General features: G+C 49.6%; 1 protein-coding gene across 1 annotated transcript; it reads left to right on the forward strand.

The window, feature by feature from the left end:
• Nucleotides 1–14,925: 14,925 nt before the first annotated feature.
• Nucleotides 14,926–20,541, forward strand: PDX1 (pancreatic and duodenal homeobox 1). The gene is made up of 2 exons (XM_029048527.1): nt 14,926–15,340; nt 20,165–20,541. The coding sequence occupies exons 1-2, from the start codon at nt 14,926–14,928 to the stop codon at nt 20,539–20,541; spliced, it is 792 nt and encodes a 263-aa protein (XP_028904360.1).
• The last annotated feature ends 2,010 nt before the right edge of the window (nt 20,542–22,551 follow it).

A 22,551-nucleotide genomic window follows, 5' to 3' on the forward strand; every position in this document is an offset into this window, starting at 1 on the left:
GATGAGGGAACTGAGGCACAGAGAATAATAATAATGATGACACTTGTTAAGCACTACTATGTGCCAAGCATTGTTCTAAGCTGTGGGGTAGATACAAGGTAATCAGGTTACCCCACTCCATTTTACAGATGAGGTAACTGAGGCACAGAGAAGTTAAGTGACTTGCCCAAAGTCACACAGCTGTCAAGTGGTGGAGCCAGGTTTAGAATCCACAACCTCTGACTCCCAAGCCCATGATCTTTCCACTAAGCCACGCTGCTTCTCCAACGTCTCACAACAGGCAAGTGATGAAGCTGGGATTAGAACCCAGGTTCTCTGGCTCCCAGGCCCATGATTTATCCACTTGGCCATGCTGCTCCTAGAAGTTGGGAAAGTACAATAGTTGTAGTAAATCACATTTATTAAGCACTTAGTATTTGCCGGGCACTATGCTGGAAAAGAAGTACATGGATGAGCTATAAACCTGGTCCCCAAGGGGTGTCACAATCTAAAAATAGAACTAGTGGACATGATACGCACCTTCAAGGAGATGGACTGAACTAAAAATGTCCATTGGATATCCTTAAGCCAAATGAATCCTGGGAGCACGTTGAGGGAAGGGAAGGTCAGTGGTTCCTGACTCTCTACCTCTGGGGTGTGTCTCCAGTTCCTTGTGTTCAGGCCCCGCAAACGTCCTGCCGGCCGGCCATGGTGTTTGTTAGTTAGTGCTGGGGATGGGAGTGCTAGACCTTCTGCAGCTTCCTCTCACTCTTTCTTTCCGGTCATCTCTCCAGCTTTCTGCCTCCTCACTTCCTGCCCCTCTCAGGAATCACTCAATCTCCTCTCCCATACATAGGCATCCCTCGGGACCCTGGTCCCCAAACTTCTCGCTGCTTATGTTTTTGAAGGCCAGTGTCTGCTGGGGCTGGGCCATTGGCAGTGTCACATTGGCAGTGTGAATCAGACTGCCTTGTATCCAATCTAGACCTTAGTACAGTGCTTAGCACATAGTAAATGCTTATACCAACACCGTAATTATCATCATCATTGTTATTGACCAAATCACCACCTATAATGTTCCTCAAATAGGAATCCTAGACTGTAAGCTCATTGAGGGCAGGGAATGTGTCTGTTCTAATGCTATCTTGTACTCTCCCAAGCCCTTAATACAGTGCTCTGCACCCAGTAAGAGTTCAATAAATACTACTGACTGACTGAAAATCATCTGGGTGACATGAATGGAGAAGTGCAGTGGCTCCCAAAGCAGCAATTCTGGGAATCTCCCCTGGCACATCTGTCCATATGGACTTGATGTATTCTTCTACGGGAGCATTTACTCATTCACCTATTCCCTTTTTTCCTCCTACCTGTAATTATTTACTCTGTCTCTCCCAGTAGATCATAAGTTCCTTGCAGGCAGGGATTATGTCTTCTACTTCTTTTGTACTCTCCCAAGAGCTTAGTACATAAGTGTTTAATCAGTACTACTGATTGTAGCTAGTCATTAAACTGCCTACTGTGAGCCCTAAGTAGCCACTAGACTGTCCAATCTGAATCTTTCCCAGAAGCACCGGCCGCAGCGAGTTAGCTAAACCAAAGCCTCGCTGCGCCCACCCATATCCAAATCATAACAGTCGTATTAACTAGGGGATCTACAGATCAGCAGGACTTTGGACTTTACCCACAACTCAGAGGAAAGAAATAAGTAACTGGATGCTTTTTCTAAACCCAACCTTGTGTTTGCATGTTTTGCCTCTTCTTGCTGGCAGGATATGGTTTCTTGACTCATTGCCCAGTTGATGTCAGTTGTCAGCCAAACACCTGGGCAATTCCAAAGAAATAGATTTTATCCCTGTGACTAAGGGAGGACTGACTGACTGACTAGTATCCTGTTATAAGAGAAAGAAGAAAAGATCCTTGCAGGATGGATTGTAGATTGTAAACCCCTTGAGGACAGAGAGTGTGTGTCTTGCTTCTAGTGTACCCTCCTAAGCACTTAGCGTAGTCCTCTGCCCTTGGTAGGCGCTCAGTACATGCCTTGGATTAAGCTGGAGGGGTGAGCTGTAATACAAATAATCTGCATAAAGATGGCAGAAGTGTACTGTCTCAACTTAGACATTCTGGGGAGTGTCTGCCACTTGTCAGCTGTCTGACTTGGGGCAAGTCACTTCTCTTTGTCTCAGTTACCTCATCTGTAAAATGGGGATTAAGACTGTGAGCCCCACGTGGGACAGCCTGATTACCTTGTATTCCCCCAGGGCTTAGAACAGTGCTTGGCAAATAGTAAGGGCTTAACAAATTACTATCATTATTATTACTACTATAGTAGCCAAATAAATATTCAGCCAGGTGAGAGATATTTCAGCTCTTGGGCATAGTTTTCCCATTATTCCCATCTCAGCCCCCCTCTGCTACTCAGGCCCCCTTCACAACGTACACACACACCTCTCTCACAAGTCCATACTTTCCCCTCACACACAAACTCTGGTTGTGCTGAGAGCAGCCACAGCAGAGCAGGTGTCAAAAGAAAACGGCTCCCTTAAGCCTCTCTTATCACTTGCCCCATTGTCTGTCCCCACTGTGAGCCATAATGGCTGTGCTCCTTACAAGACTTTGATGTGACCCCCAGGTCTCCCCCAACCCTCTCTCCACTCCAGAATATAATAATAAATCTTCATCAGAGACACTAGCCATGGTGTGTTAGCTGAACTAATGAGCAGGTGGCCAAAGTCCCTTCTTTAAAACTCTGTGGCCTACAGGGAAAAACAAGGGGCTGGGAGTCGGGAGACTTGGGTTCCAGTCTCAGCTTGGCTGTGTAACTTTGAGCATGCCATTTGACTTCTCGGGGACTCAGTTTCTTCATCTGTAAATGGGGATAAGGAACAACTGTTCTCCATACCACTTAGACTGTAAGTCCCATATGAGATGAGGACTGTTTACCTTGTATTTTTCCCCAGTGCTTAGCACACTACTTTGGCACTTAGTAAGTTTGTTATCAGTGCCATTGATGTGAGCATATTGTCACATATACTTCTATGGGCAATTATTCTTCAGTGCTTAGCAATAGTTGGGTTCTATTCCCTGCTCTGCCACTTGCTCAAGGTCACACAACAGGCAAGTCACTTCACTTCTCTGTACCTCATCTACCTCTTCTGTAAAATGGGGATTAAGACAGTGAGCCCCATGCGGAACATGAACTGTGCCCAACCTGATTAGCTTGGATCTACCCCAGGGCTCAGTACAGTGCCTGGCATATGGCACCTAGTAAGCACCTGAGAAATACTGTTAAAAAAAAGTTGGTCCCTGCTAAAGAAACAGATCATGATGAAATACCCCAACCTAGGTGGGGAATGTGTGAGGATTTAGGGAAGGATGGCTCAAAATAAAGGTTGGGAAATCTTTCCACTCTCCCCCCAATAAAGGGAGAGAAACATGCAGATATAGTCATGCATCTCCTCTCCGCTCTCAAACCCCCCTCTTCTTTCTTCTAGGTTTTTTCAGGACAAACACATCTGAAAAATCAAGAGGGGTGGACTCTGAAATTCCGGGACTGTTCTCCTCAACCCAAATTTGAAACATCTGGTCACCTCCTGGAACTGACTGCCAACTTCTAATTCTGTCCAATTCCTCAGTTTCCCTGGTGAGCAATCCCAGAAATCTTGGTCCAGAATCATCAGTGGCTTTTATTGAGTGAAAACTGCACTAAGCACTTGGGGAAGTACAATCCAGCAAAATTGGTAAAAGCAACCCCTGACCATGAGGAGCACATGGTCGACAGCCTGAGGTCCTGAAGGCCCCATCTTGGTTGTGTGGTATCATGAGACTGGCCTGCTGGGCAGAAGGAATTGAACCTTGCCTGCTGCCAGGAAGGTGGACAAAGTTCAGAGAGGAACAAATTCCTTGGGTGAAGAGGAATCTGTAGCTCCAAATCAATATTGCTGTACTCACATCAACGTATTTACTTCCTATGGAGCTCAACCCTCCCCACCTCTGCCCTTGGGAGGAAGGAATGGGGCTCAGACTATCACTAAGTTCTGGGAAGTTGGACTTCACCAGGAGCTTCTCCCTCCACCGTGGAAGGCACCAGTGTGGCAGGGAGATGAGGGTGAGGCGCTGGCAAAGGGAGCAGCTGGACAGGGGCAAACCACAAGTCGATGGGTGGGCAAGACTGGATCCCTCAAGCATAGAATGCCATTCATATATGCTCCCTGAACTGCCCTTAGCACCGTCCTGGTTAGCACACACAAACACATATGGGGTCCCAGAGGTGAGAAAGTGCAGCTCTCTGCTTCCTAGCCTTTCCTCCTCTCCAAACATACGGAGCTGGTTTTTGCAGCTCAGCTTTCTGCCACTCTGAGGGGCGAGATGAAACTCGCTTCTGGTCCAAAAGGGCCTAATAGGGAATAACCATGCTGACCTTCTCTTGCAGTGAACATGGGACGGGAAGGAGAAAATGAGAAGCTGGTTCATGTTTTTGGTAAGTTCGAAGAATGGAGACAGACTCTCTGGAAGGATCTAACATTCCGCGGTCCTGCGTTCTTCCCGTAGGTTTTAAGAATGAACACCAGCTTTGCTTTCTCAGGGAAATTGAATATTAACCAGCTCTGGGAAAGATCTATCGGAGTGGGGACTTGAAAAATCGATCCCTGGGAAAGTGCCATTTCCTGATCAGCTCTCTCTCACCCTTCCTCCTGCCTCTCTCCCAACCCTGAGATGCAAATCTCCAGCATGGCTGGGTCCTCCTTGCCTCTGTTTTTGAGAATGCTTTCAGGTGGCTCAAGCTAATGCATGTTCTTTTTAAAACTGACTAAAAGAAACAAAAAGAATGCCACCAAAGTGTGTTTGTTAGGTGTAGCAGTGTAGCCTTATGCCGAGTATTGGCCTTGGGAGTCAGAGGAGCTGGGTTCTAATCCTGCCTTTGCCTCTTGCCTGCCTTATTACTTTAGGCAAGTCACTTAACTTTTCAGTGCCTCAGTTTCCTCATCTGTAAAATGTGGCCTTAGAACTTGTTCTTCCTCCCTGTTAGCCCCATATGAGACAGGGACTGAGTCCAACCTGATTAACTTGTATCTACCCCAGTGCTTAGTACAGTGCTTGGCAGATAGTATGTTTAGTATTAGCCCACCCTTGCAGATAACTGCTGGCCTTTGAATCTGGGCTATTAATGATCTATACAGGCTCAGGATTAAAGGCTTGAAAAAAAAATGATAGAATGAAAAATGTCTGCACCAAACAGGTTTAATATTAAAAACAAAAATAACTGTAAATTGCTTTAATTGCATTGAAACATCTACCATCCCACTGATGGTTTACACAACTCTCTAAAGCCCATATGCATATAGCTATTTCCTCACCTATTTATCTTTCCATACTCCCATTATAAAGTTGTAGCTTTATTCTCTCTCCTGCTATTTATATATCATTCATATCAAGCCACTGTGAACTCCCCTAGTGCTTAGTAGAATGTTCAGTACCCAGTAGGGGTCCAGTACAGTGATCTGTACATAATAGGAGCTGGGTACAGGATTCTACAGTAGGCACTCAATAAATATTGAAAGATTGAATTAAGGGTGAATATTATTTCTGGACAGAATGTCATTTCAAAGAGGTTTTGGGGCAGCAGGTTTCCAACAGCAACATCTCATCCTCCCCTCTGCCATCTTATCCTGCCTATCTCTGATTCTGCATCTCCCATTTATCCTTCCCACCTCCATCTTATCCTGTCTCCACCATCTGATTCTGCTTCCCCCTGCTGATTCCATCCCCTGCAAATCTGATTCTCCCCTCCCCTGAATCTGATTCAGTCTCTCTCACCATCAGATTGCTCATATCTGCCCACCCCTGGGCTCCTCATTGGAAAATCCCGATTTGCTTTTTACCACCAAAAGAGAAGTTTCTAGAAATGTCCTAGTGGGCAGACAAGAGTGTGGAGGAAGCTGATATTGAAGGGCAGGCTGATGGTGGACCACACAATCAGTCTGGGTTTGCAACAGGACCTATCCAGTGGAAGCAAGGAATCTCCAGGAGCCTGGAACCATGTCTAATTTTGATCTAAGTATTTTTCCCCCAGTGCTCAGTACAGTGTTTTGTACACAGTGGGGGCTTAATCAATATTACTATTATTACCACCACTAGGAACTGTATCCATTCTGATTATCTTGTATGTAGCACAGGACTTGGTACATAGTAAATTTTAATAAATACTATTATTTTTATTAATGACATTACCATCTCTAAAGAAATTAATACTCCCATTCTCTTGAAAAAAATTCAAATTTTTGTAATAAAACCAGGAGATAAGTTATACTGGAGCGGGTTTGGAGTTGGGGGGAGGGGAGGATTGTTTGCTCCTTTGTTATCACTTGTCACACTTAGCGGGGAAGGTAAGAAAACACTGATGTTTGCCTAGCTTTGTGGCAATCTCTAATTCCAATTTTTAGAAAACTCAAGGTTTGAAAGGGACCGGGTTAGCAAGGTTTAATAAATTGCTTTGTAAATGAAGCAGTGAGGACTGATTGATTGGGTTTTACAATGCTGCATTTGTAAAAGGGAAAAGGCTTTTTTTTTTTTCTGAAATCTGAAGTTTAGTCCCCTGTTTTTCACCAAGAAAGCTAATGAAAACATCTTAGGTGAGCGGGCTGGTCTCTCATCGGCTCTCCAAAAAACCCACACTCTGGGCAGAGTCTGAGCAAAAAATGCCTCTGGATGGTTTTTTTTTTTCTCTAGGTCTCAGTTTCCTCATCCATGAAATAGGTATATGATAGCTGCTTTCTTTCCATCTTAGACCTGTATAGGACAGGGGTTGTCAATGATCGAATGAACCTGTACCTATTCATGTACTTAGCGTGGAGTGGCTTAGTGGAAAGAGCACGGTCTTGGGAGTCAGAGGTCTTGGGTTCTAATTCCAGCTCTGCCACTCGTCTGCTGTATATCCTTGGGCAAGCCACTTCACTTCTCTGTGCCTCAATGACCTCATCTGTAAAATGGGGATTAAGATTGTGAGCCACACGTGGGACAAGCAGATTACCTCATATCTACCCCAGCGCTTAGAACAGTGCTTGGCACATAGTAAGCACTTAACTATTATTATTATTAATAAAGCCTTAAAAATGCCCAAAATTAATCACTTTGCACTAGGCAGAGTACACCAGAAGACGCACATTACCTGAACTCAAAGGGTTTATCCTCTATCTGCCCTTCAGACCAAGGTAAGTAATGAATTCATTATTTCATTCTCCCATGTTTTGCGCGATTGGGGAAGAGCAAGGGGAATGAATACAAATAGAAAGATCCCTCAACTAGTTCTCAACACCTGTGCCCAAGGAGTGGAATTTACCAACTCTCCAAAGTATGGGCCGGAACGAGGAATCATCCACCTCACCTGTGCCTCCCGAAACTAAAAAAAATCGAGTATCAGCCTCCTCCTGAACTCCCCCGGGGCAGCCTTGGGGCTCTTAACTAGTTCAACTGGCCGGTTATCACCTGCTCATGTGAGCAGAATGAAATAGAATTAGTTGCAAATTATATCAAATGCACTAACCTCTAAGGGAAATGTTTGAAAATGCTCACTCAGAGGGAGCACTGCATTAAACCCGGAGAGCTAATGGTTCTTCCGGGTGATGGACCAATCTGCTCTGCTTTTTATTGCCGGACTTTATTTGCCTGGCTTCCTTTTATGTGCTAGCTACTGGGGATGGAAATGGCCCCGTCAACTTTACACAAGCCAACGGGAATCCGATTACCATCAAGCGCTTAGTACAGTGTTCTGCACGCGGTAAGCGCTCAATAAATACCATTGACTGATTCTGAGTCAAAACACAAGGCCTTTTTTTTTAAAAAAAAAAAAGCAATCATCACCAGCATCATGTCGTTTGCTGTGGCGCCTTTTCTAGAACATGTAGGAGGAAAGCATAATAAAGTAATTATGGTATTCAAGAGCTTACCATGTGCCAGGCACTATCCTAAGCGCTGAGGTACAAGCAAATCGGGATGGACACACACCCTGTCCCACTGGGATCTCTCAGTCTCAAACTCCACTTTACAGATGAAGTAATTGAAGCCCAGAGAAGTTCAGTGACTTGCTCAAGGTCACACAGCAGACAAATGGCAGAGCCAGGATTAGAACCCATAACCTCCATAATTTCGTGACATGCATAACTTCATAGGTGGATTTTGGGTGCTATATAGAATAGTCTTCCTGAGCTAATTTAAATGCATGTGTATTAGCTGAGGTCGTGGAATAGCACAAAGTTTTTCCTATCCTCAGCATTTAGGTATATTCAATTGTCAAGTCACCGGATTTACTCACTTCATCCTGACCTCTTCCCTCTCCCCCCATTATTTGCAAATAATTTCTGTCTATCTTTAGATTGTCAGCCCCTTGAGGGCAGGGACCGAGTGTCTTGCTTCTGGTCTCTTCTCCTAAGCATTTATCATTTAATCGATGGTATTTATTGAGTGTTCACTGAGTGCAGAGCACTGAACTACACGCTTCGAAGTGTGCATTAAAGTAGACAATTCCTTCCCTGAGAGTACTGCTCTCCACACAGCAGAGAAGCAACATGGCTAGGGAATAAGGCATGGGTCTGGGAGCCAGAAGGACCTGGGTTCTGATCCTAATTCTGTCCCTTGTCTGCTGGGTGACCTAGGATATCACCACTTGTCTGCGCCTCAGTTACCTTATGTGTAAAATGGGGATTAAGACTATGAGCTCAACGTGGGGCAGGTACAGTGTCAAACCTTATTTGCTTTCTATACACCTCAGGGTTTAGTACAGTGCCTGGCACTGTAAACGCTTAACCAGTACCACAAATATCATCATTATACGTTCGATAAATTCAGTTGATTGAATCAGAATTTCACGTGTAAAATATGTCCAGGGTTTCTGGGTTTCCTATGTACATGTCCACGAATCTCGATTGTTGAGTGAAATAAGCGTTTCTGCACTCATCCAGCCCAAAGAAAGCATTTTCATTTAAAACCAACCAATAAACAGATATCTACCATTCTATTCATTTATATTGATGCTATTGATGCTGTTTACTTGTTTTGATGTCTGTCTCCCCACTTCTAAACTGTGAGCCCGCTGTGGGCAGAGATTCTCTCTTTGTTGCTGAATTGTACTTTCCAAGCGCTTAATACAGTGCTCTGCACACAGTAAGCACTCAATAAATACGAATGAATGAATGAATGAATGAATGAACAGTATATACTGAAGTACCTACTAGGTACTAAGCCCCTACTACGCTCTTGAAGTTACACAGCAACAAGACATTCATTCCTTGCCTTCCAGGAGTTTGCAATCTATTGGAGGAGACAGGAAACAGTGGAAAAGCAAAGAGTGAAAGTAGGAGAAAGTATGAGGATATAACAGAATGTCGAGCCAATATGTATGGAAGAAGTAGCTAAAAAGTAAACTGAATGCAAAAATAAACGTAAAACTAATGAAAATGTACACCTATTCATGAATGCAGCGGTTGTGTAATACCAAAAGAGGCAACGGTGTTTGCTTTCTTGGGAAAACCTCTCTCCGTTTTCTTTTCAAACTGAGTTTCCAACATTAATCTGAACTCACCGAATTCAGGAACTCAAAAAGCCAAATCAGAACCCGACAGAACCGGAAAACACTGCTCCTTGCGACGCTAGCATCATGTGCTAAAAGTTTTTCGCGGCATCGTCAATCCGCTTCTCCTTATTATAAAATCTCATCATTTGGGGGAGTAAAGGGTGCAGGTGAAGAGTTATAAAATCACTGAAGTCTATCGGTAATTCCTCCTAATAAAATACTTTTTCACTATCCGCACTCTAATTGGTTTACAGCCTTTTTTGTTTATTTATCCATAAGGACTGCTGTTAAATGGCTTGAGAAAGCAATTGCTTAATGGTTCAACATCGAGCCAGATGATCAGCATCCTTTCTAAATGGGGAAGGGAGGAGGGGACCGGGCCTGTTAACTTCATGGCGGAAACCCATTTTAACTTTAATGGACTTGGAGATTTTATGATCCTGTGAAGCCATACATTTCAGAAATGTAATTATTCGCTTTCTGCTTAGAAGCATCCACTTGGACTTATTTTTGTTTGTTGTTCGACAGGCATAAGAGCTTTGGAAATAAATCCTTGGTTACCTGTGAAAGATTTTTTTAAAAAATGCAGTTTCATGTGTACCATTTCGTTATCGCTGCTCTGCTGCGCCGTTTCTTAAATCCCCAAAGGTGCAGAAGTAGGAATATGACCTTTGGTGAAATACCTGCAGCTTCGTAACCTGCTGTTTGCATCGCCCCGGCAAGTGCCGACCGGGTTTCTCTCGGGAAAACACGCCGGGAAAATTCGCTTTCTGCTGAGTTTCGATTTTTTGTGCAGTGCAGAGCAAAAATATTAAATGGGAGTAAATGAACCATTTAAAAGAAGACCAATTTACAGAAATGTGCAATTAGACGAGAAGTGCAAAGTAAATATGAAGTGTGTATGTGAGAGAGGTGGGGGGAGAGAGGGAGGGAGGGAGGGAGGAAAAGAAGACTGGGAGGGAGAAAGGGAAAAAGGGGAAGGAGGGAGGGAAGAAGGGAAGGAGGGAGGGGAGAAGCTGAGGTAGCATAGGGAGAGAAACGATCTTTGTCCTTTCCAGTAGCTCTCCGCCTCCTCATAGCATCGTCACCAAGTCAACCAGCACCAAGTCGGAGCAGATTATCTCCGCGGGTCAACACATTTCGGCCAAGCTGCTGAGAAGTCTCCCCAAACTGCCCTTTCAATAATCAATGTGCTCACTATCGGTGGCTTTATTGATAGCATTGTGGGTCTTCCAACAGCTAATACCAGACAATGGTCGTATTGACTTCGGGAGAAGGAGAGATTAAAAAGAGTCAAATCTTTGACTCCTTTCACTATCTCCCCTCGGAGATTGCAGATTTGCTTCTTACCCAAAGAACACATCTGCCCTTGCACGTAGGTGTGTGTGTGAGAGAGAGAAAATATATTACATAATATACATATATGTGTATATATAATATATATAGTATATACGTAGTATTTGGGTATGTACTACCCACGAAAGTACTCTGGAGCTGTACTATCCACGTGTATGCATTTATTTATAGTACATGCATTGTTTTATTCATGTATATGAGTGCAGTGTGGCCTGAGATTCAGAGGACCAGGGTGTTAATCCCTGCTCCGTTGTATGGTCTTGGGCAAATCACTTAAATTCTCTGTGCCTCAGTTCCCTCCTCTGCAAAATGGGGATTCGATATCTCTTCTCCCTCCTTAGACCTGATTATCTTGTACCTAAACTCAGCGTTTAGTACATTGTTTGGCACATAGTAACCTCGTTGTGGGCAGGGAATGTGTCTATCATTCTATTGTATTTTCCCAGGCGTTTAGTACAGTGCTCTGCACACTATAAGCGCTCAATAAATACAGTTGACTTAGTAAGTACTTAAATGCCACAGTTATAGGTATTCATGTGGGGATGCATGGTCATGCAATCCACTAACAAATTCACCTGAGCACAATGTATTCACAGTAAATGCATATATACCTTCCTCGAATACACATTATTCTTGTTCATACACTCGCCCCGGCATATACATTCGTTGTATATTATACGTACTACTGCCAAATGGGTGAGCCTCCGAACCTTTCCTGACCTGACTTCTTTCCAAACACCTGCCTCATTTCCTCAGCCATTTGAAAAACTACAGGAGGGTCTTCGAACCAGAAGAAGTTGAATGGAGTGTTTTGCACGCAGTAACCGCTCAATAAATACGAGTGAATGAAAGCAGCTTGAAGGTGAAAAAAAAAAGAAAAAACAGCTCATAGGTTTAAAAAAGTGATCAAAAGCAACCAGGTCGTCAGACGGATGAACTCCTTTACTCTCGAAACATTCCCAGCCAGGGCGTTAACCTCAATCCTTGTACACGGATAGCATTTGGGAGGGTGAGGTTGCATCTAAAGGGAAATTCGGAAGAGGAACGATTAAAAGTACTAGTAAATATTTTATTGGGAAAGGAGAAGAGATTTGGCTCATCCTTCTCAAACTCACCCCCGGGAAGCTTCTGGAAACGAGTGGGAGAACCTGCAACTTTCGGGTTTTATGTGCGCGTAAGCGCTGCGTCCCGTCGCCCCGCACCTGGACCTAGCGGGTAAAATTTGTTCCGGGATTCCCTACAGGTGTCTCAGCCGCCTCAGGGAAAGGATCCTTCTCCATCCCATTTCCCGATCCCTTTTCCCCCAATCCTGGCGGTTGCTCATTCAGCGAATACTCATGCATACGATACATGTTAAGCGCTAACTCTGTGCCAGACATTGTACTAAGGTCTAGGGTGGATACAAGAAAATCAGGTTGGACACTATCCTTATCCCATGTGGACCTCACAGTCTCAATCCCCGTTTTCCAGATGTGGTCACTGAGGCTCAGAGAAGTGAAGCGACTTGCCCAAGGTCACAGAGCAGACAAGTGGTGGAGCCGGGGTTAGTTCAGTGCTCTGCGCAAAATAGGCAGGGATCTGGCCTAATCATTCTATTCTACCAGTCTACTAAGCATCGACGAGTTGCATGAGGTGGGCCTGCAGATAATACCATGTTTTGGTATTTGTCTTTTCCAAACCCAGAATCGTTTCGTCCTGTTGGAGTTTCAGAATGTGCGGGTCGGGGGCAGCACAAATGAGTTGCCGGCAGGTAGGGTCTTGTCTGTTGTGCGACCTTGGACAAGTCACTTCATTTCTCTGTGCCTCAGTTGCCTCATCTGTAAAACGGGGATTCATTCTGTGAGCCCCATGTGGGACATGGTCTGTGTCCGACCTGATTATCGTTTACCTACCTCAGCGCTTAGTACGGTGTCTGACACGTAGTAAGCATTTAACAGATATTAAAAGGGGGCTCGCACAGCAGGAAATTCGCACGTTTTTGCACAACTCGGAAAGTTGGATCGTCACCTACGTGCCACCCCCTCTCGTGCCCTGAGAGTGGCATTGCCCGACTGGAGCGAGGACTGGCGAGGGATCTCTTATTCTCAGTTAGGCCCAGCTGCCAATTTTTTTCATGGCATTTGTTGAGCGTTTATTATGTGCCAAGCACTGTTCTAAGCGCTGTGATGGGTACAAGTTAATTAGCTCAGACACAGTCCCAGTCAGGGGTTCACACTCTAAGTAGGAGAGAAAAGAGGGAGTCCCATTTTACAGCCGAGCAAACGGAGGCACAGAGAAGTGAAGCGTCTTGCCCTAGGTCACGCAGCAAGCAACTGGCAGAGCCGGGGTTAGATTGCACTAGACCGCGTTGGCTTCTCAGCCCTCCGACCCCCGGCCCCCCGACCCCCGGAGGAGCGCTTCGGGGGGCGCAGCTGGGCTGTGGGCGCAGTCGGAAACGGCCGAAAAAGTGGGTGACCACTTCCAGGGAAGAAAAAAAACGAGAGACGTAGGCTCCCGCGCCTTCCCACCGCACCGCAGAGACCCTCGGAGTCCCGCAGAGCCTCTCATTCATTCATTCAATAGTATTTATTGAGCGCTAACTATGTGCAGAGCACTGTACTAAACGCTTGGAATGTACAATTCGGCAACAGAGACAATCCCTGCCCAAAGACGGGCTCACAGTCTAAATGGGGGAGACAGCAAAGCAAAACAGACCAAAACAAAAAGAACATCATCAAGATAAATAGAATCAAGGAGATATACGCCTTATTAACAAAATAAATAGGGTAATGAATAATATCCACAAATGACCACAGTGCTGAGGAGAGGGGAAAGGGGAAGAGCAGAGGGTGGGGGCGGGGGGGCAGAGGGAAAGGGGGGCTCCGTTTGGGAAGGCCTCCTGGAGGAGGTGAGCTCTCAGTCCTGCAGAGCCCCTTAGAGCCCCGCAGAGTCTTGCAGAGCCCCGCAGAACCTCTCAGTGCCCCGCAGGACCTCTTAAGAGTCCCGCAGAGTCCTGCAGAGTCCCAGAGAAGCCCCTCAGAATTCTTCAGAGTCCCGCAGAACCTCTTAGAGTCCCTCAGAGTCCTGAAGAGCCCCAGAGAGCCTCTCATAATTCTGTAGAGTCCCGCGGACTCTCGCAGAGCCCCGCAGCACCTCTAAGAGTCCGCAGAGCCCCGCAGACTCCCTCAGAACCCCTCAGAATTCTGCAGAGCCCCGCAGAGCCCCACCGAATCCTGCAGAGCCCTGCAGACTCTCGCAGAGCCCCGCAGAACCTCTTAGAGTCCCGCAGAGCCCCTCAGAATTCCGCAGAGCTCCTCAGAATTCTGCAGAGCCCCGCAAGATCCTGCAGAGCCCCGCAGAACCTCTGAGAGTCTCGCAGAGCCCTTCAGAATCCTGCAGAGCCCCTCAAAATTCTGCAGAGCCCCCTCAGAATTCTGCAGAGTCCCGCAGAGCTCCGCAGAATCCTGCAGAGCCCCTCAGAATTCTGCAGAGCCCCGCAGCCTCGCAGAGCCCCGCAAAATCCTGCAGAGCCCCTCAAAATGCTGCAGAGCCCCCTCAGAATTCTGCAGAGTCCCGCAGACTCTCGCAGAGCCCCGCAGAACCTCTTAGAGTCCCGCAGAGCCCTTCAGAATCCTGCAGAGCCCCTCAGAATTCTGCAGAGCCCCGCAAGATCCTGCAGAGCCCCGCAGGACCTCTGAGAGTCCCGCAGAGCCCCTCAAAATGCTGCAGAGCCCCCTCAGAATTCTGCAGGACTCCCGCAGCCTCTCGCAGAGCCCCGCAGACCCCCTGGCCGCTGCAGCCTCCCCCGCCCGGCCCTTCTCCCCTGGAGGCGTTAGGGGGCGCTCCAAGGGGGCGGGGGACCGGGGGGGCGGGGCCTGGAGGGATCACGTGGGGTGCGGAGAGCCAATGGGCGGTGCCCCTCGGAGGGCCAGCCTCCGCTCGGGCCGGGCTCCCGCGCCAGCCGCCGCGCAGCTGTCAAAGGGAGAGGGCGCAAAGCGCCGGCAGGAGGCGCAGCGCCGCCCGGTGCTCCGGCCGCTCCTTCAGCCATGAACGCCCAGGACCCCTACTACGCGACCCCGCAGCTCTACAAGGAGCCCTGCGCCTTCCAACGCTGCCCGGCTCAGGATTTCCACCCCAGCCCCCCGGCCTGCCTCTACATGGGGAGGCATCCTCCCCCCCAGCCGCAGCCTCAGCCCCAGCCCCCTTACCCCGGGGCCCTGGCCGCCCTGGAGCAGGGCAGCCCCCCGGACATCTCCCCCTATGAGGTGCCCCCCATTGCCGAGGATCCGGGGGTCCCCCACCTGCACCCGCCCCACCCCCGGCTCCCCCACTCCCACGCGCAGATCATCCCCTTCCCGGACGGGGCTGAGCCCGGGGGTCTGGAGGAAGCCAGCAGAGCGCAGCTGCCTTTCCCCTGGATGAAGTCGACCAAGTCTCACGCGTGGAAAGGGCCTTGGACGGGTAAGCCTCCCCTCCTCCCGGTCCCCTGAATTTTCCTCTGTAGGAAAAATTAAAAAACCAAAAGGAATCCCCCTCCCCAAGTCCTCCTCCCCCCTATCTACTTGTTTTGTGTGCCTTCCCCCCTTCCTAGACCGTGACCCGTCGTTGCGCCGCCCGTTGTCTCGATTTGTTGCCCAGTTGTACTTTCCAAGCGCTTAGTACAGTGCTCTGACTTGGGGTGAGTGACTTCTCTGTGCCTCGGTTACCTCATCTGCAAAATGGGGATTAAGACAGTGAGCCCCCTTGTATCTACCCTAGCGCTTAGAGCAGTGCTTGTCACGTAGCCAGATTCCATCAATATTCTTAGTAGTAGTAAGCGCTCAATAAATACGATCGAATAAACGAATGATTCGCGAAGGAACCCTGACTGCAGCAGTCCCGAGCGCCTTAAAAGGAGGGGAGTGTTCACGGAAGGGCTGGCAACTGTGGCTTCTGCCTCGGTCCCCCCAAACTCCCACCCAGAAGGAGGGCAGAGCCCTAGCCGGGGCAGCACTGACCCCCGACAGGTCCACCCCGAGTGGACCTTCCTGGTCGGAATAATGGTCCCGCTGCTGGGTAGAGATTGTCTCTATCTGTTGCCGAATTGTACTTTCCAAGCGCTTAGTACAGTGCTCTGCACCCAGTAAGCGTTCAATCAATACGATTGAATGTTTGGAAACGACCGACGGATGCCGGCGGACGGCGCTCCTGGAGGGGTCACCGAGACTAGAGGTCAGCGCCATCCCTCCGGCCCCCTGACCCCCGAGGGCCGGGCTGGCTGGACTGGGGAGGTGGGCGCTCCGGTCCGAGGGGGCACCAGGCCTGTAGGCAGGATCTTGCCCGTCCTGGACAGAGGAATCTCCCCCAACCCGGGTCCACCAACCCACTCGGAAGGAGATCCCAAGAAAGGGCCAAGGAGGAGGAGAAGGAGGAGGAGGAGGGCTGTCGAAGTGGGAGATAGGAAGAGAGGGTCAGCCTCCACCCCGGCCTACTGGACAGGCAGACAGGACCAGCCCCTGACCTTTGACCTGCCCCCCGAGCTCTGGCTGCGCCCCCCACAAACCTGGCTAGGCCCCGGTCCGGACAACGTTACCACGGCCTGAACTTGAGCCAGTCCGGTCCCCCCTGCACGGTAAGAGCCCCAGACCCGGGGGTCGCAAACCGACGGAGGATTGCGGGGGGTGCGGGAGTGTGCGGGGCTTAGGGAGGTCGGGGTCCTTCAGTCCCGAGGTTCAGGCCGACCCCCAGGAGGCGGAGAGGATCCAGCCCTGTAGTCGCTTTTCCTCGTTGAGGTATGGAATTGGGGGTCTGCAGAGGGGCTTCTCTCGTGTGTGGGGAGGTGCTACTGGGGGTTTGGCTGATACCCCGGGATGGTAGCCCCCCGGGCCGGAGTGGTAGCCCGCCTATCCTCTCCGCTCTCCCCACGCCCCCAGGCCGGGCTAGTACTAGCCTAGTGGCGAGAGGTCAACTAGGAGAGTTTGCGGGACTTGTCTGGACCTGCAGGTGGAGGGGAGCTCTCTGTCTCTCTCTGTCTCAGTCTCTCTTTGTCTCTGTTTCTGTCTCTGTCGGGGTCGGGGAAGCTGGACCCTGTCTCTGGTACCACGCCTGGGCCTTCCGGGAGCCTCTAGGAGGAGGCTGGTCCCCGAGACAGCTTGGGGTGGATGGGACGTCTTTTTCCGAGGTCCCGCGGCTTTGGGCTAAAAAGAGGAGGTGGGGGGCGCCTCGATAGCCCCCCCCCTCAGGAAGATTTGGGGGTGGGAACCGAATGGCGGCTGTCCTGGGGACGGGGGAAACCGACCGAGGAGGGCAGCGAGGGAAATCCCCCCCAAGGGACAGCGGCAGGCCGAGGGTCCGAGTCTTCATTTAAATTAAAAAGCGAACGGAGGAAATCCACCGAAACGTCCCAAGCCCGCCCTTGCCCCTCTAGACGGCGCTTCGGGGAGCGGTGGTGCAGGAAACTGTCCGGAGACCCTATTCTACCTCTCAGGTTGATTTAAAATAAAGGCCACTCCCGACCTCAATCAATAAACCAGCCGCATTCATCGAGTGCTTACTTTGTGCAGAGCACTCTACTAAGCGCTTGGGAAAGGAGCCTGTGAGACAGTTGGTAGACACTTTCCCTGCCCACCACCTCCTCCACCGAGGCGCGGCTCCTACATCTCTCCCGAAATCATTTCTGGCTGCTTCTCCCCACTTCCCGAGGGGGATCCCTGGGCCCTCTCCGGCCTCTCTTCCCTTCCCAGTTCCTTCTCCCTGCGCCCACTCCAGCCCCCACTTCCTCCAACACACACACACTTACACACACACACACCTCGCGTGTCTCCCTATGTACCAGCAACAATTGGCCTTGGTGGAGTAATAGTAATAATTATTATTATTATGGTATTTAAGTACTTACTAGGTGCCAAGCTCTCTTCTAAGCGCTGGGGTAGATTCAAGGTAATCAGGCTGTCCCACGTGGGGGTCCCAGTCTCAATCCCCATTTTACTAATGAGGTAACTGAGGCACAAAGAAGTTAAGCGACTTGACCAAGTCCACGCAGCAGACAAGTGGCAGAGCTGCGTTTGTTAATAATAATCATTATTATTATTATGGTATTTGTTAAACGTTTACTACGTGCCAAGCACTGTTCTAAGCGCTTGGGTAGATACAAGGTAATGAGGTTGTCCCACGTGGGGCTCACAGTCTCAATCCCCACTTTACAGATGAGGGAACTGAGGCACAGAGAAGTTAAGCGACTTGTCTAAGGTCACACAGCAGACCAGGGGCGTAGTCGGAATTAGAACCCACGTCCTCTGACTCCCAAGGCCCGGGCTCACACCCCTAACCCACGCTGCTTCTCTGTAGGCCAACCCCAGGCCCCTCGGCCTGTCTAGGCCTTGGGGGGCCTGAATCTCTAGGAGCTTCGAAGGGCTGGGAGATGGACGAGGGTCTCCCCGGGTTTAGCCCCCTCATCCCCGGGCTCAGTTCGGACTTGGGCTTCGTTTCTAGGGGATCCAGTCGCTGCCCCCGACTATACAACCCTCTCCCCTCACCCCCAACCCTGTGACCCGGCCCTGCTCTCCCCTTTCAAAACCAACTGTGCGCCACGCAGCGTCTCGCCGGTGTGTTAAGTAGCAGGTGAGGGAGGACCGAAAGCGAAAATCCTAATCGTTTTCGGAAAATCCTTAGTAAAAACCCCTGGTGCTGGTATTACGGCTTATTATCAATTAAATATTAATAATAGTCACAATGATAATAATAAATGACCCCTATTTCACAATGCGTTTGGGTGTTTTGAATCACTGGTGGATTGGGAGAGAAGGGAAACGAATGATCCCAGGGTGGTAGCGATCTCTGATTCCTCGGTCTTTCGTTCACTCATTCATTCGATCGTATTTATTGAGCGCTTACTGTGTGCAGAGCACTGTACGAAGCGCTTGGAAAGTGCAGGCTTCTCACGCTGTGAAAAGCAGCGTAACTTAGTGGAAAGAGCCCGGGCTTGAAAGTCAGAGGACGTGGGATCTAATCCCGGCCCCGCCACTCGTCTGCTGTGTGGCCTTGGGCAAGCCGCTTAACTTCTCTGTGCCTCAGTTATCTCATCTGTAAAATGGGAATTAAGGCTGTGAGCCCCACATGGGACAACCTGCTCCGGCGCTTAGAACAGTGCTTGGCAGATAGTTAACGCTTAATAAATACCATTATTATCGTCATTATTGTTATTATTTTGAATCACTGGTGGATTGGGTGAGAGGAAACGAATTAACCCAGGGCAGTGGCGTGATCCCACGGGCATTCATTCTTTCGTTCAACTGTATTTATTGAGCGCTTACTGTGTGCAGAGCCCTGTACTAAGCACCTGGAAAGTACAATTCGGCAACAGATAGAGACCATTCCTGCCCAACAACGAGTTCACTGTCTAGAAGGGGGGAGACAGCCAACAAAACAAGTAGAAAGGCATCAGAACACCCTACTAAGCGCTCGGAAAGTACAATACAGCGATAAAAGAGGCCATCCCTGGCCACCACGATCTAACAGTCTAGAGGACGGGTTTAGAGTCTAGAGGGCCAGTCCCACGAAGATCCCGCGGGGCCAGAACCCCGCGTTTAACTTTAATTCTTTCATTCAATTCATTCATTCAATCGTATTTATTGAGCGCTTACTGTGTTCAGAGCACTGTACTAAGCGCTTGGAAAATACAATTCGGCAACAGATAGAGACAACGCCTTCCCAACAATGGGCTCACACAGTCTAGAAGGGGGAGACAGATAACATAACAAAACAGATAGACAGGCATCACTATCATGAAAACAGATAAATAGAACCATAGATCAATGCACATCATTAATAAAATAAATAGAGCAATAAATATGTACAAATATAAACAAGTGCTGTGGGAAGGGGCAGGGGGTAGAGCAGAGGGAGGGAGTAGGGGCGTTGAGGAGGGGAGGAGGAGCAGAGGGAAAGGGAGGGCTCAGTCTGGGAAGGCTTCCTGGAGGAGGTGAGCTCTCAGTAGGGCTTTGAAGGAGGAAAATGTGATTGTTTGGAGGATGTGAGGAGGGATAGGGCATTCCAGGCCAGAGGTAGGACGTGGGCCAGGGGTCGACGGGGGGACAGGCGAGAAAGAGGCCTAGTGAAGAGGTGAGTGGCAGAGGAGCCGAATGTGCGGGCTGGGCTGGAGAATCTCCAAATGCTCCTGAGAATGGCGACGACGATGTATGTGTGACTAGGATTCTTGAGTCCCAGAGAGCTGGGATTCTTACACTTCTCCAGAGAAGGGAGGTGAGGTAGGAGGGGCCCAGGTAACGAGCTCTGTCCCTTCCCCAGGAGGAGCCTACGCGGTGGAGTCGGAGGAGAACAAGCGCACCCGCACGGCCTACACGCGGGCTCAGCTGCTGGAGCTGGAGAAGGAATTCCTCTTCAACAAGTACATCTCCAGGCCTCGCCGGGTGGAGCTGGCTGTCCTCCTCAACCTCACCGAGAGGCACATCAAGATCTGGTTCCAGAACCGTCGCATGAAGTGGAAGAAGGAGGAAGACAAGAAGAAAGGGGGTGCGGGGCCCGGCGGGGCCCCCCGCCAGCAGGACTGTACGGTGACCTCTGGGGATGCGGCCGGAGAGGAGCCCCCGCTGCCCCCTGACCCCACGCGGGACCCAGGGGTCCCCGCCCCCGGCATGACCCCCCGGCCGCAGGAGGCCCGATGAGGTGGGGGGCGTCCTGGGCTCTCCCCCCTCCCCCCGGGCCCCTCCGGAGGGACCAGCTGGACCAGCGCGGATCGAGCGGGGGTCACGCGTGGGAGCGCGGCCAGGGACGCGTGAACTCCGGAGAGAGGCAGAGGCAGCGAGGGGAGGATTCGACCCCTTTCCCGGACGCCCACGGACACCGATCCGCCCACGGACACGGGATCCCGTCCACGGACAAGGCATCCTGTCCAAGGACACGGGATCCGCCCCTTCCCGGCCGCCCACGGAAACGGGATCCGCCCCTTCTCAGTTGTCCACGGACACGGGATCCGCCCTTTCCTAGATGTCCACGATAACAAGGGATCCGGTCCACGGACACGGGATCCGCCCCTTCTCCCGGATCCCGGGGCCACCTGATTCCGGATCCGAGAGGCAGTCAGCGCGCTCTTCTTCCTTCCCCTTCATTCATTCAATCGTATTTATTGAGCGCCTACTGTGTGCAGAGCACTGTACTAAGCGCTTGGAAAGTACAATTCAGCAATAGAGAAAATCCTTGCTCACAACAGGTTTACAGTCTAGAAGGGGGGAGACAGCCATCAAAACAAGTAAACAGGCGTCAGTATAAATAAATAGAACCTCTTCTCTCTCCCCCATCCCTACCCCATCGCTCTCTTTCTCCCTGTCTCTCCCGCTTTCTCTCTTTCTCCCCATCTCTCTCCCCTTTCTCTTCTCCTCGCTTCCCGTCCCCCTCTGTATCTATATAAGCTAGATATTTTAAGTGAAATTGACTGGAATCGAATGGACATTCCCGCTCCCGCCTTCCAAGTGGGACAGGGGTAGGGACTGCTGGAAATAGACCACGTCTGAACTAGCCAAATACAGCGCACTGTTCAGCGCGCATTTGTCAGCCGGTATCGGTCCAAGCTGTTGAAGGTTTTGTTTTGGTGGGTTTTTAAAATTTATATTGCCGAAGCTCCAGGATTTGTGAAAGGCGACACTTTGGAACTGGGGAGCAAGTCAGTGTAGACGCGGGAATTGGAAGGCGAGGGGGAGAGCAAAGGGTCCGCGGTGATTTCGACTCCCCGCAGCGAATCCAGAGAGGCCTAGAACTTCCCGTTTAGGATCTGGATTTTTCCAAGTCCCGAGAAGAGGTGCTCAGGTCCTTGAAGCAAGGGGACCTGGTTAAAGCAAAGGAAAATGTGGATTTTCAGGTGTCCCCTGTGCCAGGACTCGCTCTGGGGCCCTCCGGTCTGGAAGGAGCTGGAGACTGGGCGAATGAAAGGCGAGCGCGATAAAGTGAAGGGGGAGGTACATCTTTCAGCTGCTGCTTCTGGAAAACGTTCAATAAACCTGCACCGGCGTTCAGAAAGAGGAAAGAGATAATTTAATATCAGTTTCCAAAATTGTCGGGGCCTGGGCCGCGTCCAGAGCAGATAATCTGGATCCGAGAGGGACCGGGGAAACGGAAAGAACGGAGCGTTACTAGGCCCCGACTGAGCGCATTTTCAGCCTTGGAACCCGCAAACTTTCTATCCGGGACATCCGCTGGGGTAGCGATCCTGAATCCCGCCCGGTGCGCCCTGAAACCATTTGGAGAAAATAATAATAATAATATTAATGGAATTTGTTAAACGCTTACTATGTGTCAGGCACTGTTCTGAGCGCTGGGTAGGTACAAGGTAATCAGGTTGTCCCACGTGGAGTTTACAGTCTTAATCCCCATTATTATTATTATTATTATGGTATTTGTTTAAGCGCTTACTATGTGCCAAGCACTGTTATAAGCGCTGCGGTAGGTACAAGGTAATCAGGTTGTCCCACGTGGAGTTTACAGACTTAATCCCCATTATTATTATTGTTATGGTATTTGTTAAGCACTTACTATGTGCCAAGCACTGTTCTAAACGCTGCGGTAGGTACAAGGTCATCAGTTTGCCCCACGTGGGGCTCACAGTCTTAATCCCCTTTTCACAGATGAGGGAACTGAGGCACAGAGAAGTTAAGCGGCTTGCCCGAGGTCACACAGCAGAC

Source organism: Ornithorhynchus anatinus, chromosome 20, assembly GCF_004115215.2.
Source record: "Ornithorhynchus anatinus isolate Pmale09 chromosome 20, mOrnAna1.pri.v4, whole genome shotgun sequence".
NCBI lineage: Eukaryota > Metazoa > Chordata > Mammalia > Monotremata > Ornithorhynchidae > Ornithorhynchus > Ornithorhynchus anatinus.

Excerpts from the sequence above, each read along its gene's own strand:
- PDX1 (XM_029048527.1), top strand. The coding sequence starts at position 14,926 with ATGAACGCCCAGGACCCCTACTACGCGACCCCGCAGCTCTACAAGGAG. Across the intron at positions 15,341-20,164 it reads GTGGAAAGGGCCTTGGACGG|GAGGAGCCTACGCGGTGGAG; the intron begins GTAAGCCTCCCC and ends TCCCTTCCCCAG.